The sequence below is a fragment of the Pseudophryne corroboree genome, chromosome 2 (genome assembly GCF_028390025.1).
Source record: "Pseudophryne corroboree isolate aPseCor3 chromosome 2, aPseCor3.hap2, whole genome shotgun sequence".
In the NCBI taxonomy this organism is placed as follows: Eukaryota; Metazoa; Chordata; class Amphibia; order Anura; family Myobatrachidae; genus Pseudophryne; species Pseudophryne corroboree.
In genome coordinates, this window is record NC_086445.1 from 808,331,160 (window position 1) to 808,345,640 (window position 14,481).

At 45.1% G+C, this 14,481-nt stretch overlaps 1 protein-coding gene across 2 annotated transcripts in view; it reads left to right on the forward strand.

The window, feature by feature from the left end:
* F5 (coagulation factor V) overlaps nt 1-14,481 on the forward strand; it is a 303,846-nt gene that overhangs the window by 75,362 nt on the left and 214,003 nt on the right. For both annotated transcript variants that reach the window (XM_063955643.1, XM_063955644.1), the window contains 3 exons: nt 1,681-1,846; nt 11,133-11,271; nt 14,177-14,273. In XM_063955643.1, coding sequence (XP_063811713.1) covers nt 1,681-1,846; nt 11,133-11,271; nt 14,177-14,273 — 402 coding nt within the window. The remainder of the gene's footprint in view (nt 1-1,680; nt 1,847-11,132; nt 11,272-14,176; nt 14,274-14,481) is intronic.

Here is a 14,481-nt window from a genome sequence, read left to right on the forward strand (position 1 = left end):
CGCATAATTGATCATATTCCCCCGCTCAAACGAGGGGGTGACCGTGCTCAATTATTACTTAAAGCTGAGGCCAAGTGGATATTTGTATTAGATACATTGTCCCCTCGAGGGTTAAATGAACAGATGGGCCTATCGGCCTTTATTTAGCCCATCATTACTTATAAAAATGTGGGGGGACATATACAATATATTGCTTCACAATAGCTTTAACCAGCTTGTCTTTGTCTTTCTATGTTTACTAATTGTTGATACATTGTGGATTTCTGCCAGCTCTCTAGGCATAATCATGGGCTTTATGCATTAGCCAGTGTGAAAGTTTACGGTGTAGCTACTTCATGTCACCATTTGTATTGATATAATCAACATTGTTTCAAAAAAGAGGTTACATGTAATGCCCACATTATGCTGTGTAGATCACACTGTTTTTTTGTTTGCACATTTCAGGTGTTTTTTTAGTGTGCTCCAGTCCAGGTGTTCCCTGACGCCAAAGCCGGCACCTCGTGATGACATCACTGTTGGACGGAGCGTGATGTGACGGCCGCTGGCGCCACGGACCACCAGACGGAGATAAATGGGTGAGTAGTACCTTCTGTTATTTTATCCTGACGAAAATGCCGCTCTTGACATTAAAACGTTGAAACATCAGACTTGCCTGTCTGTCTTTATTCCAAACGCCGAGAGTGCCGCCTGTTTCTGCAATATATATATGTATATATATATATATATAGTGTCGAAATCGGTGGCACTCAGGCAGACTTGTTAAATGCAGAAAAATTTCTTTATTTGCCTACATGTTTCGGGGAAAAGCACCCCGTCCTCAGGGCTAAACAACAATGAGAAGATACACACACAACACTTAAATACACCACAGGAAAAGACATTAGTGCAGGGATTGTACTCACCTGTCCTCACGGCGCCGCCGCCCGTCCGCACATGCTGCACACGGGCGGCGGCGCCGTGAGGACAGGTGAGTACAATCCCTGCACTAATGTCTTTTCCTGTGGTGTATTTAAGTGTTGTGTGTGTATCTTCTCATTGTTGTTTAGCCCTGAGGACGGGGTGCTTTTCCCCGAAACATGTAGGCAAATAAAGAAATTTTTCTGCATTTAACAAGTCTGCCTGAGTGCCACCGATTTCTACACTATATGCTTGTCACTTGCTGACTTGGACGGCACCGCAGCAAAGGAACTTATTTATCTTCTGGAGTGCCGGTATGATTTTGGATTATATATATATATATATATATATATATATATATATATATATATAATTTTGTTTTTTTGGTTTTTCTTGGTTTTTTTTGTTTTGGTATATATGTTTGTATTGTATTATTGTATGGGGGAAGGGGGGGGGGGGGTAGGCTGAAGTTTTGCCTAGGGTGCCGAGAAACCTTGCACCGGCCCTGCAGATACCACAGGACACCTTTAGAAGTCCTTGCCTCGACAGCTCAGACCTGTTTTGGCTGCACGGGGAAGACGGCACCTAAAAAATATTAGGCAGGTGGGTTTCATGTTAACTACTCTAACAAAGGAAACCCAGAAATGATTTCCAGAAGAAAAAAGTCCCTTTGTGGAGCACTAATGTTAAGGCTGTTGGGTGTGCTTATGCAATTATTGCTGTGTTCCTTCATTTTCAATTCCAAGTGCTTATATTTTTTGTTTTGTTTCTCTGTTTTTCTAGCTGGAATGCAAAGTCATTTTCATGTGCAACCATGTGCAGATACAAAAGAGTTTGATCTCCGTAAGTCTGTATATCAGACAAGATACATTCAATGTTGGGATCACTATATAGGTGCAATTGAAGTTGATTGGGATTATGCCTCTGGTAGTTCAGAGAACAGTGAGAGGTAAGTAACCAATATATATAGTACAGTGCTGGAATAAGCATCTGATGGTCAAAAATGTACGATATTAAAAGTAGTGGAGGAGCTATTCTTAGTAAAGATGGAAAGTACAATTACAGATATGTCTTGTACCTACAAAATGGTACAAACCAGAATTACGCTGGAACTCATTGTAATGCATAAGCCAGTGGTATTTGACTATAGTTATGACCCCAGTTTGTCTGTACTTTAACCCCCTATATTAACCGATACACTACCTATAACCAATAAGTTAATCAAATATGAGTGAAGCGTTATAAATACAAATATCAGTGTCATGCATTGTGACTTAATCATTACTGTAATCTATTTGCCTTTTTTATATATTCCTAAAATTATGTTAACCTTCACTTTCCAATGTTTTTATGTGTGAATATGTGAATTTGCCTACATGATTAGTCCCCCTTTCTCCTTCTCTTTCCTGTACTCCATATATGAGTTCAATTAGAAAAGATATTGGAAAAACATGTAGAGGATGTGGGTTATCGTCCATTTTTATAATGCAGAATAATCTTTTGGCTCCCTACTGTATCTACTACACTGAATGCAACACATGTTGATAAGAAATAGGCAAGACAAGAACTACTATAAAACAAACATTTCAAACTATGGGGTAAATGTATGAAGCAGTGATAAGAATGGAGAAGTGAGCCGGTGGAGAAGTTGCTTATAGCAACCAATCAGCATTGAAGTAACATTTATAATTTGCATACTATAGCTGATTGGTTGCCATGGGCAACTTCTCCACTGGCTCACTTCTCTACTTTTATCACTGCTTCATACAATTACCCCATTATATCTAAACAGTTTTACTATTCCAGTATAATTATGCAATTTCTTGTGACAGACTTTTTCCCAGAAAAAAATACATTATTAAATACACTCATGTACCAGAAAAACTGAGACACCTGTCTTGTAACACATAGGTCCTCCTTTCGATCAGATAATAGCAGCAACGGGACTCTGAAGTGCTGTGTAGATGGTGTACACCATACCTGAATAATGGTCCACAATTCCATAATATTCGCCTTGGAACTCCACCATTGATGGCACGTTGAACTGCATCCCACATATGTTCCATTGGGTTCAAATCGGGCAAATGAGGGGGGGGGGAAATCATGTTGTAAAACTCAGAAGAATGCTTCTCCAGCCATAACCTGGTGGCTTTGGACTTGTGTGGTGGCACGTTGTCGTGTAGAAAGAGCCCTCTCCCATCTGACTGAATGCATGACATGAATGTGTGCAAATGATCCACAAAGACGGTTTTGTAGCATTCACTGGTCAGTGACATCTGCAGATGTATCAGGTGTCCTAATGTGTGCCAGCTGAAAACACCTCATACCATAACAGAGGCACCGTCACCCTGGACAGTGCCTTGTTGGCATGTAGGGTCCCATGTCTCATGGGTTCTTCTCCACACATGTAATAGTCCTTCTGCCCAAAACAGTAGGAACCTTGATTTATCAGACCATGCTATACATTTCCAATCATCTTATGTCCAGTTACCGTATCAACGAGCCCAGGGGATGCGCAGACCCTTATGCCGTAGACTCAGCAGTAGTACTCAATAGTACCTGAGTGGACCATCGGCTCCTATGCCTCTTAGAAGAATAGGAACATTGCACATTTTGAACACTGCTGTTACTTGTGGCTGTTATCTACGGCAATGTCGCACCCTTCTCAGATATTAAAATGCATATCAGGCGACACTGTCCACTATGATCTAGAGCTTTTCATCCAGTTGTGTAGTTGCATTCCAACCTTAAAATTAATGCCATTTTTGTTGATTTTGGAGATGAAGTGACCCATCTCTCTAGCACCTACTGTATAGCCTTGTTTAAAGTCATGCTAAGCTGCTATTTTCACTGTAAACTATATGTCAACAGATTGCAGAGATATCTGCCTATATATAGTATTTCATGTGGGGCATGTATTGGTAATGGAAGAGGCTGTCCAGGTCTCAGTTTTTCCGGCACAACTGCAAATATCTTGCACAAATAAGTAAGAAGACTTACAATAATACTGCCTATTTAGGGTGGCATTTCTTCTAATTGAATAACCGTGTATCATTTATACTTAATAATGCATAACAACCTATAATGTGAATAAGGGGGAGATGTATTAAAGTTTCAGATAGATAAAGTGTAGACAATTAAAGTACCAACCAATCAGCTTCTATTACTTTTAAAACACACCCTGTAACATGACACAAGCTGATTTGTTAATACGTTATCCCTCTCCACTTTATCACTCTCTAAGTTTTGATACATCTCCCCCTAAGCATTTAAGGTAGATTTAGAGGCAGCTTTGCAACAAGAAAATGCTTTTACAGAAAACTAATGACAAACTGTAATGTAACTCAACAAAAGGTCCCACAAGGGGAGTGTTATGGTTTGCCGGCGGTCGGAGTCCCGGTGACCAGCATACCGGCGCCAGAATCCCGACCGCCGGCATACCGACAGCTGGGCGAGCGCAAATGAGCCCCTTGCGGGCTCGCTGCGCTCGCCACGCTGCAGGCACGGTGGCGCACTAAGCATGCCACGCTATCTATTCTCCCTCCAGGGGGTCGTGGACCCCCAAGAGGGAGAAAAGATGTCGGTATGCTGACGGTCGGGATTCCGGCGCCGGTATGGTGGTCGCCGGGAGCCCAGCCGCCGGCAACCTGTAGACTACCCCCCACAAGAGCATCACGAGATGTATGCCTGTATATTGTATGTAAAAGATTGATTATTTGTGCTTGCTTCTTTATAAGCAATGTTTCTCTGACGTCCTAGTGGATGCTGGGTACTCCGTAAGGACCATGGGGAATAGACGGGCTCCGCAGGAGACTGGGCACTCTAAAAGAAAGATTAGGTCCTATCTGGTGTGCACTGGCTCCTCCCTCTATGCCCCTCCTCCAGACCTCAGTTAGAATCTGTGCCCGGCTCGAGCTGGTTGCACACTAGGGGCTCTCCTGAGCTTCTAGTAAAGAAAGTATTTGTTAGGTTTTTTATTTTCCGTGAGATCTGCTGGCAACAGACTCACTGCTACGAGGGACTTAGGGGAGAGAAGCGAACCTACCTGCTTGCAGCTAGCTTGGGCTTCTAGGCTACTGGACACCATTAGCTCCAGAGGGATCGAACACAGGCCCAGCCTCGGTCGTCCGGTCCCGGAGCCGCGCCGCCGTCCCCCTTGCAGAGCCAGAAGCAAGAAGAACATCCTGGAAATCGGCGGCTGAAGACTCCGGTCTTCATTAAGGTAGCGCACAGCACTGCAGCTGTGCGCCATTGCTCCCTATGCACACCACATACTCCGGTCACTGATGGGTGCAGGGCGCTGGGGGGGGCGCCCTGGGCTGCAATCAGAGTACCTTACATTGGCAAACAGCACATAATATAGTCTAAAAAACTATATATGTGCAAAGATCCCCTGCCATAATATTACTATAAGAGCGGGAGAAGTCCGCCGATAAGGGGGCGGGGCTATCTCCCTCAGCACACTGGCGCCATTTCCTCTTCACAGCTCCGCTGGAAGACAGCTCCCCGGGCTCTCCCCTGCAGTTTCCAGGCTCAAAGGGTAAAAAAGAGAGGGGGGGCACTAAATTTAGGCGCAAACTGTGTATGTAAAGCAGCTATAGGGAAAAATCACTTTGTGTTAGTGTAAATCCCTGATTATATAGCGCTGTGGTGTGTGCTGGCATACTCTCTCTCTGTCTCCCCAAAGGACTTTGTGGGGTCCTGTCCTCAGTCAGAGCATTCCCTGTGTGTGTGCGGTGTGTCGGTACGGCTGTGTCGACATGTTTGATGAGGAGGCTTATGTGGAGGCGGTGCAGGTGCCGATAAATGTGATGTCACCCCCTGCGGGGTCGACACCAGAGTGGATGGATATGTGGAAGGTTTTACACGACAGTGTCAACTCCTTGCATAAAAGGTTCGATGACATAACAGCTGTGGGACAGCCGGCTTCTCAGCCAGTACCTGCCCAGGCGTCTCAAAGGCCATCAGGGGCTCAAAAACGCCCGCTACCTCAGATGGCAGACACAGATGTCGACACAGAGTCTGACTCCAGTGTCGACGAGGACGAGACTAATGTACATTCCACTAGGGCCATCCGTTGCATGATTACGGCAATGAAAAATGTGTTGCACATTTCTGACATTAACCCAGGTACCACTAAAAAGGGTATTATGTTTGGGGAGAAAAAGCAACCAGTGGTTTTTCCCCCCCCATCAGATGAGTTGAATGAAGTGTGTGAAGAAGCGTGGGCTTCCCCCGATAAGAAACTAGTGATTTCTAAAAAGTTACTGATGGCGTACCCTTTCCCGCCAGAGGACAGGTTACGTTGGGAGACATCCCAGAGGGTGGATAAGGCGCTCACACGCTTGTCAAAAAAGGTGACACTGCCGTCTCAGGATACGGCCGCCTTAAAGGAGCCTGCGGATAGAAAGCAGGAGGCTATCCTGAAGTCTGTATATACACACTCAGGTACTATACTGAGACCTGCAATTGCTTCAGCTTGGATGTGTAGTGCTGCAGCAGCTTGGTCCGATACCCTGTCGGAAAATATTGATACCCTCGACAGGGATACGATTTTGCTAACCATAGAGCATATTAAAGACGTCTTATATATGAGAGATGCACAGAGGGATATTTGCCGGCTGGCATCTAGAATTAATGCAACGTCCATTTTTGCCAGGAGAGTATTATGGACTCGGCAGCGGACAGGTGATGCGGATTCTAAAAGGCACATGGAGGTTTTGCCTTACAAGGGTGAGGAATTGTTTGGGGATGGTCTCTCGGACCTCGTTTCCACAGCAACAGCTGGAAAGTCGTCATTTTTACCTCAGGTTCCCTCACAGCCTAAGAAAGCACCGTATTATCAGGTACAGTCCTTTCGGCCCCAGAAAGGCAAGCGGGTTAAAGGCGCGTCCTTTCTGCCCAGAGGCAGGGGTAGAGGGAAAAAGCTGCACCATACAGCCAGTTCCCAAGAACAAAAATCCTCCCCTGCTTCCACTAAGTCCACCGCATGACGCTGGGGCTCCACTGGTGATGCCAGGTGCGGTGGGGGCCCGTCTCCGGAATTTCAGCGACCAGTGGGTTCGCTCACGGGTGGATCTTTGGGTTCTACAAGTGGTATCTCAGGGATACAAGCTGGAATTCGAGACATCTCCCCCTAGCCGTTACCTCAAATCAGCATTGCCAGCTACTCCCCAGGACAGGGAGGTAGTACTGGCGGCATTTCACAAGCTGTACCTCCAGCAGGTGATAATAAAAGTTCCCCTCCTTCAACAAGGACGGGGTTACTATTCCACAATGTTTGTGGTACCGAAACCAGACGGTTCGGTGAGACCCATTCTAAATTTGAAATCCTTGAACACTTATATAAGGAAGTTCAAGTTCAAAATGGAATCGCTCAGGGCGGTTATTGCAAGCCTGGAAGAGGGGGATTACATGGTATCACTGGACATCAAGGATGCTTACCTACATGTCCCCATTTACCCACCTCACCAGGTGTACCTCCGTTTCGTGGTACAGGACTGCCATTACCAATTCCAGACGTTGCCGTTTGGTCTATCCACGGCACCGAGGGTATTTACCAAAGTAATGGCCGAAATGATGATACTCCTTCGAAAGGAGGGAGTTATAATTATCCCATACTTGGACGATCTCCTTATAAAGGCGAGGTCCAGGGAGCAGTTGTTGGTCGGAGTGGCACTATCTCAGGAAGTGCTACAACAGCACGGCTGGATTCTGAATATCCCGAAGTCGCAGCTGGTTCCTACGACGCATCTGCTGTTCCTGGGTATGATTCTGGACACAGAACAGAAGAAGGTGTTGTCATCTCTGGTCAGAGACCTCCTAAAACCAAAACAGGTGTCGGTGCATCACTGCACGCGAGTCCTGGGAAAGATGGTAGCTTCTTACGAGGCAATTCCATTCGGCAGATTCCATGCACGGATCTTTCAGTGGGATCTGTTAGACAAGTGGTCCGGATCGCATCTTCAGATGCATCGGCTGATCACCCTGTCCCCGAGGGCCAGGGTGTCTCTGCTGTGGTGGCTGCAGAGTGCTCATCTACTCGAGGGCCGCAGATTCGGCATACAGGACTGGGTCCTGGTGACCACGGATGCAAGCCTCCGAGGTTGGGGGGCAGTCACTCAGGGAAGAAACTTCCAAGGACAATGGTCGAGTCAAGAAGCTTCTCTACACATAAATATTCTTGAACTAAGGGCCATTTACAATGCCCTAAGTCAGGCAAGACCCCTGCTTCAAAACCAGCCGGTGCTGATTCAGTCAGACAACATCACGGCGGTCGCCCATGTAAACCGACAGGGCGGCACAAGAAGCAGGATGGCGATGGCAGAAGCCACAAGGATTCTCCGATGGGCGGAAAATCACGTGATAGCACTGTCAGCAGTGTTCATTCCGGGAGTGGACAACTGGGAAGCAGACTTCCTCAGCAGGCACGACCTCCACCCGGGAGAGTGGGGACTTCATCCAGAAGTCTTCCAGCTGATTGTAAATCATTGGGAAAGGCCACAGGTGGACATGATGGCGTCCCGCCTCAACAAAAAGCTAAAAAGATATTGCGCCAGGTCAAGGGACCCTCAGGCGATAGCTGTGGACGCTCTAGTGACACCGTGGGTGTACCAGTCGGTTTATGTGTTCCCTCCTCTTCCTCTCATACCAAAGGTACTGAGGATAATAGGAAAGAGAGGAGTAAGAACTATTCTCGTCGTTCCGGATTGGCCAAGAAGGACTTGGTACCCGGAACTGCAAGAAATGATCTCAGAGGACCCTTGGCCTCTGCCTCTCAGACTGGACCTGCTACAGCAGGGGCCCTGTCTGTTCCAAGACTTACCGCGGCTGCGTTTGACGGCATGGCGGTTGAACGCCGGATCCTGATGGAAAAGGGCATTCCGGTTGAAGTCGTTCCTACGCTGATAAAAGCTAGGAAGGATGTGACAGCAAAACATTATCACCGCATATGGCGAAAATATGTTGCTTGGTGTGAGGCTATGAAGGCCCCAACAGAAGAATTTCAGCTGGGTCGATTTCTGCACTTCCTACAGTCAGGAGTGACTATGGGCCTAAAATTGGGATCCATTAAAGTCCAGATTTCGGCCCTGTCTATTTTCTTTCAGAAAGAACTGGCTTAACTGCCTGAAGTTCAGATGTTTGTTAAGGGTGTGCTGCATATTCAGCCCCCTTTTGTGCCCCCAGTGGCACCTTGGGATCTCAACGTTGTGTTGGATTTCCTAAAATCACATTGGTTTGAGCCGCTTCAGACCGTGGAGTTGAAATATCTCACGTGGAAAGTGGTCATGCTTTTGGCCTTTGCTTCGGCTAGGCGTGTGTCAGAATTGGCGGCTTTGTCATGTAAAAGCCCCTATCTGATCTTCCATATGGACAGGGCAGAATTGAGGACTCGTCCCCAATTTCTCCCTAAGGTGGTATCAGCGTTTCATTTGAACCAACCTATTGTGGTGCCTGCGGTCGGGACTTGGAGGATTCCAAGTTGCTTGATGTAGTCAGGGCTTTGAAGATTTATGTGGCCAGAACGGCTGGAGTCAGGAAAACTGACTCGCTGTTTATCCTGTATGCACCCAACAAGCTGGGTGCTCCTGCTTCTAAGCAGACTATTGCTCGCTGGATCTGTTGCACGATTCAACTTGCACATTTTGCGGCTGGACTGCCGCATCCTAAATCAGTCAAAGCCCATTCCACGAGGAAGGTGGGCTTTTCTTCGGCGGCTGCCCGAGGGGTCTCGGCTTTACAACTTTGCCGAGCTGCTACCTGGTCGGGATCAAACACGTTTGCAAAATTCTACAAGTTTGATACCCTGGCTGAGGAGGACCTTGAGTTTGCTCATTCGGTGCTGCAGAGTCATCCGCACTCTCCCGCCCGTTTGGGAGCTTTGGTATAATCCCCATGGTCCTTACGGAGTACCCAGCATCCACTAGGACGTCAGAGAAAATAAGAATTTACTCACCGGTAATTCTATTTCTCGTAGTCCGTAGTGGATGCTGGGAGCCCGTCCCAAGTGCGGATTGTCTGCAATACATGTATATAGTTATTGCTTAACTAAAGGGTTATTGTTATGAGCCATCTGTTCTGTGAGGCTCAGTTGTTATTCATACTGTTAACTGGGTATAGTTATCATGAGTTGTACGGTGTGATTGGTGTGGCTGGTATGAATCTTACCCTGGATTCCAAATCCTTTCCTTGTAGTGTCAGCTCTTCCGGGCACAGTTTCCCTAACTGAGGTCTGGAGGAGGGGCATAGAGGGAGGAGCCAGTGCACACCAGATAGGACCTAATCTTTCTTTTAGAGTGCCCAGTCTCCTGCGGAGCCCGTCTATTCCCCATGGTCCTTACGGAGTACCCAGCATCCACTACAGACTACGAGAAATAGAATTACCGGTGAGTAAATTCTTATTTTCTTATGTATAACATTGCCTGAAGTGTCATTGGGGGTCATTCCGAGTTGTTCGCTCGGTAAAAATCTTCGCATCGCAGCGATTTTCCGCTTAATGCGCATGCGCAATGTCCGCACTGCGACTGCGCCAAGTAAATTTGCTATGCAGTTAGGAATTTTACTCACGGCTTTTTCATCGTTCTGGCGATCGTAATGTGATTGACAGGAAATGGGTGTTACTGGGCGGAAACAGGCCGTTTTATGGGCGTGTGGGAAAAAACGCTACCGTTTCCGGAAAAAACGCAGGAGTGGCCGGAGAAACGGGGGAGTGTCTGGGCGAACGCTGGGTGTGTTTGTGACGTCAAACCAGGAACGACAAGCACTGAAATGATCGCAGATGCCGAGTAAGTCTGGAGCTACTCAGAAACTGCTACGAGGTGTGTAATCGCAATATTGCGAATACATCGTTCGCAATTTTAAGATGCTAAGATTCACTCCCAGTAGGCGGCGGCTTAGCATGAGCAAATCTGCTAAAATCCGCTTGCGAGCTAACTACTCGGAATGACCCCCATGGTGTATACCTTATCCCCTCCTGAGTATGCAGACTCACTTCTGTGCAAGGTCCCACAGCTGCATGCACCTCTTGGTAATATGGTAAGTGAAATATTGCATAGTTTTCCTTGCAACACAGCATGTCTATGGAGTGTGAGAGAAAATAAGCATCTTACCTGTAACATCATGCAGAGTGTTATCACATGAGGCTCCTATTGGAAGTGTTGAAATGTGTTATAATTTAACTTACACCTTCTGATTATCAACACACTTTAATGAATTTCTCTGTTTTTCGCTGTTAGAATGTACTGCCAGCATCCATTTAAGAAAGTCATCTATAAGCAGTTTACTGATAGCACTTTCACAATACCAATGGAAAATCCCAAAGAACTGGGACTGATTGGGCCAGTCATCCGAGCACTAGTCCGGGAGACAATTATGGTATGTAATGGCATCCATGTTATAGGCTAATCTGTAGTTACAGTTATACAGTATGTGTCTATGGAATGACAGAAGAAATTGCATATGCAATGTTGCTGTGTTTTATCACAGGAATGAAGGTTATTTAATGTGCCCTTATTTAAGTCTTTTTTAATACAATGTTTATATATATATTTCTATACAAAAAGTAGAGTTACGTTTTATAGTGCAAATGTTTTTTTTTATTAAATAATTACTAAACCTACAATAGTCACCTTATATAAAAGGTCTACTCGTAACACTGTCAAATATATAGTAATAAATGTATATAAAAAGTGATGTAAAACATGGCATTGCGTTAGGTACCTATAGACTGCGGCACATCCTCTGATGGGCAAGTGTGTACTTAGGGCCTAATTCAGCATGAGTTGTAGTTGTGCGAAAATTCCCCCGCCGTCGCATCTCACTGTGTGCGCACGTGCAGAGCGGCTCCTGCGTGTGCGTACACCTCACAGGGGCTTCAGTATGCAAACGGATTGCTGATGCGTTCCATACTGAATTAGGCCCTTAGTGGAACATTTACTATAAGCAGTAATAAGAGCCAGTAGAGAAATTTCCCCATCAACCAATCAGCAGCTCTGTATCATTTTATAGTATGCAAATTATAGATGTTAATTCAGTGCCAATTGGTTGCTGGGCAACTTCTCCACTGGCTCACTTCTCCACTCTTATCACTGCTTAGTAAATGTCCCCCTCAGTCCCAAACTGTTTGCAAGCCTTGTCCAAGTTGCATTATTTTCTCTACATTGTGGGTGCAGACCCAAGGCTCTTAGGGATATATTTATTATTAATTTCTGTGTGTCCCCCAATAGGGCAACCATCAGAAACCGTGGGGCCCAGCACAAATGAAACAGGCTGTACCACCCTCCTCAACTTCTCCCCACTGACCCAGTAGATGCAGAGATGTAGCCTAATGCCCTGACACCCAGAACAAACAAGTGCTATGATGCCCCCCTACAGTTCTGATGTGCACCACTTGTCCCTCAAACCTCTACACACACATATAAAGTATAAAAAAAATGAAAAAGTTAAAAAAATAAGTAGAAAATTCAAGAATTCTTTAATACATTAAAATGATCTTGCATCCGTTCATTTGCGCCACTTCTAATTAGCAGTCACCACTCTTGGGTAGCAGGCACAGATGGTGGTGGGGTATAGGTGGAGCAGAGGCATACTGTAGACCGTGAGAAAGCAGAGGTACAGATGAGGAAGCGGGTAGAAGCACAGATGTGGAAGAGGAACAGACAGTGAGGGGGACAGAGGCACAGATAATGGATGAAAGTAGAGAAACAGAAAATGGATGTGGGGGAGGGTAGTGGCAAAGACAATGAAAGAGAGAAGAGTCACAAATAATGGAGTGGGCAGCAGACGCACAGATGGGCAGTGGGCAGATGGGGAGGGAGACAGAGGCACAGGTGGTGAGTTTCCCCACACAACCCCTTCCCGCATATCAATCCAGCAGTGGCTTTGCTATTATACTCTTGGCATGCTGTTTTACCCCCTGACAGTGGCCTAGGCCCTCAATACCAAAGATTTCTTATCACCCAAATTTGCATCAATAAGGATTTGTTGATCACTACAATGTGTCATTCACGAGTCCCCAGGGGATACGAATGGAACACGTCTCCATTATCAGTAAGATGTGAACTGATTGCATGTTCGGACTGTAGCCCATAAGCTACAATGACTAACACCATCTGAACATGCTGTTGTACCCCCATGATGGCTACCAAGCCCAGCTCTGGAATATAAAGCTACAATGGCTAGTGCCATAAGAAGATACCATTATATGCAGTGGCCAATCTAAATTCTGCATTTAAACAGCCCACATACTGTAGAACCCAAAGGGGGCTGCTTTTGCAAACAAACTCAGGGGATCGCAACATGCTGTGGTCCCCCATACATACATACATACATACATACATACATACATACATACATACATACATACATTCAGGTCCTGAATGTATGTATGTATGTATGTATGTATGTATGTATGTATGTATGTATGTATGGGGGACCACAGAAGATATCTGTTGCGATCCCCTGATTTTGTTTGTTGTAAGGGGATACTTAAGCTTTGCATGTACCCTCCTAAAAACAGGTCATTACAGGATATCCTATAAATAGGATTTCATACACAGGCCCCTTAAACTGGCCACATAGGCTTGATCTAACTGCTGAAGCTCTAAGTGACATGATTACAGTGCAGTTTGGTAACACAAATGGTGATCCCTCAACACCCAGGCTGGGGGCAGAAGGCACACAGTGCAGTGGGAAGATGACTGCAAACACAAGTGGATAGCAGTCATCCTCATCAGTCACATCACCATTACACAGGCATTTGTGCATGCAGTGCCAAGTGTGCTCAGAAAGCAGGCATCCCTGGAGAGGTTACTGAGCTACAGGCGCTCGATAAACTTCTTTATTTACAAAAAGTCGGAGACTGACGACCAGATGCCTGAACTATGTTTATAGTTACATCACCTTCTCATGTTATACTTATTCCAGGGTCAAAATGAATCTTTTTACATTCAAAATACTAATCTAATAAAATGGATGGTGTCTCACTGAGAACAAATAAATATGAAATACGGCAAAAAAAATTAAAAAATACCATGATACAAATACTTTCAATTCACTGTCAACCTTCATATATAAAATACAAGAACCAAATAAATTGTAATTTCTAGGAGAACAAATAAATAAATATGAAGAATTCAACAGGAAATGGACACATGATGTACAGACCTGTATTCTAAATAAGTCAATCAGTCTATAAATATAATATAATATATCTTTATATATAAATATATAAAGTCAATATATCAGACAATTAATACATGATTTTATGTGTATTTTCTAGGTTGTATTTAAAAACATGGCTAGCCAGCCCCACAATATATACCCACATGGTGTGTCATTACAGAGATTGTTCGAAGGCTACGTTCTGAACCTAAAAGGTTTGACAGTCATTTTATATATACATATTATTGTGTGTGAAACTATATTAAGACAAACTGAATTTAAGTGTTCCTATCACCTACTCACAGTGGAGCCATGTTGTGAGAGGATCATTAGGATGATGACCGTTAAAAACTAGTGTGGTCAGTAATCCCTACTGAAGTAATGAAATGCATTATGAGGTACACTACAGGGTGATTCAAAAGT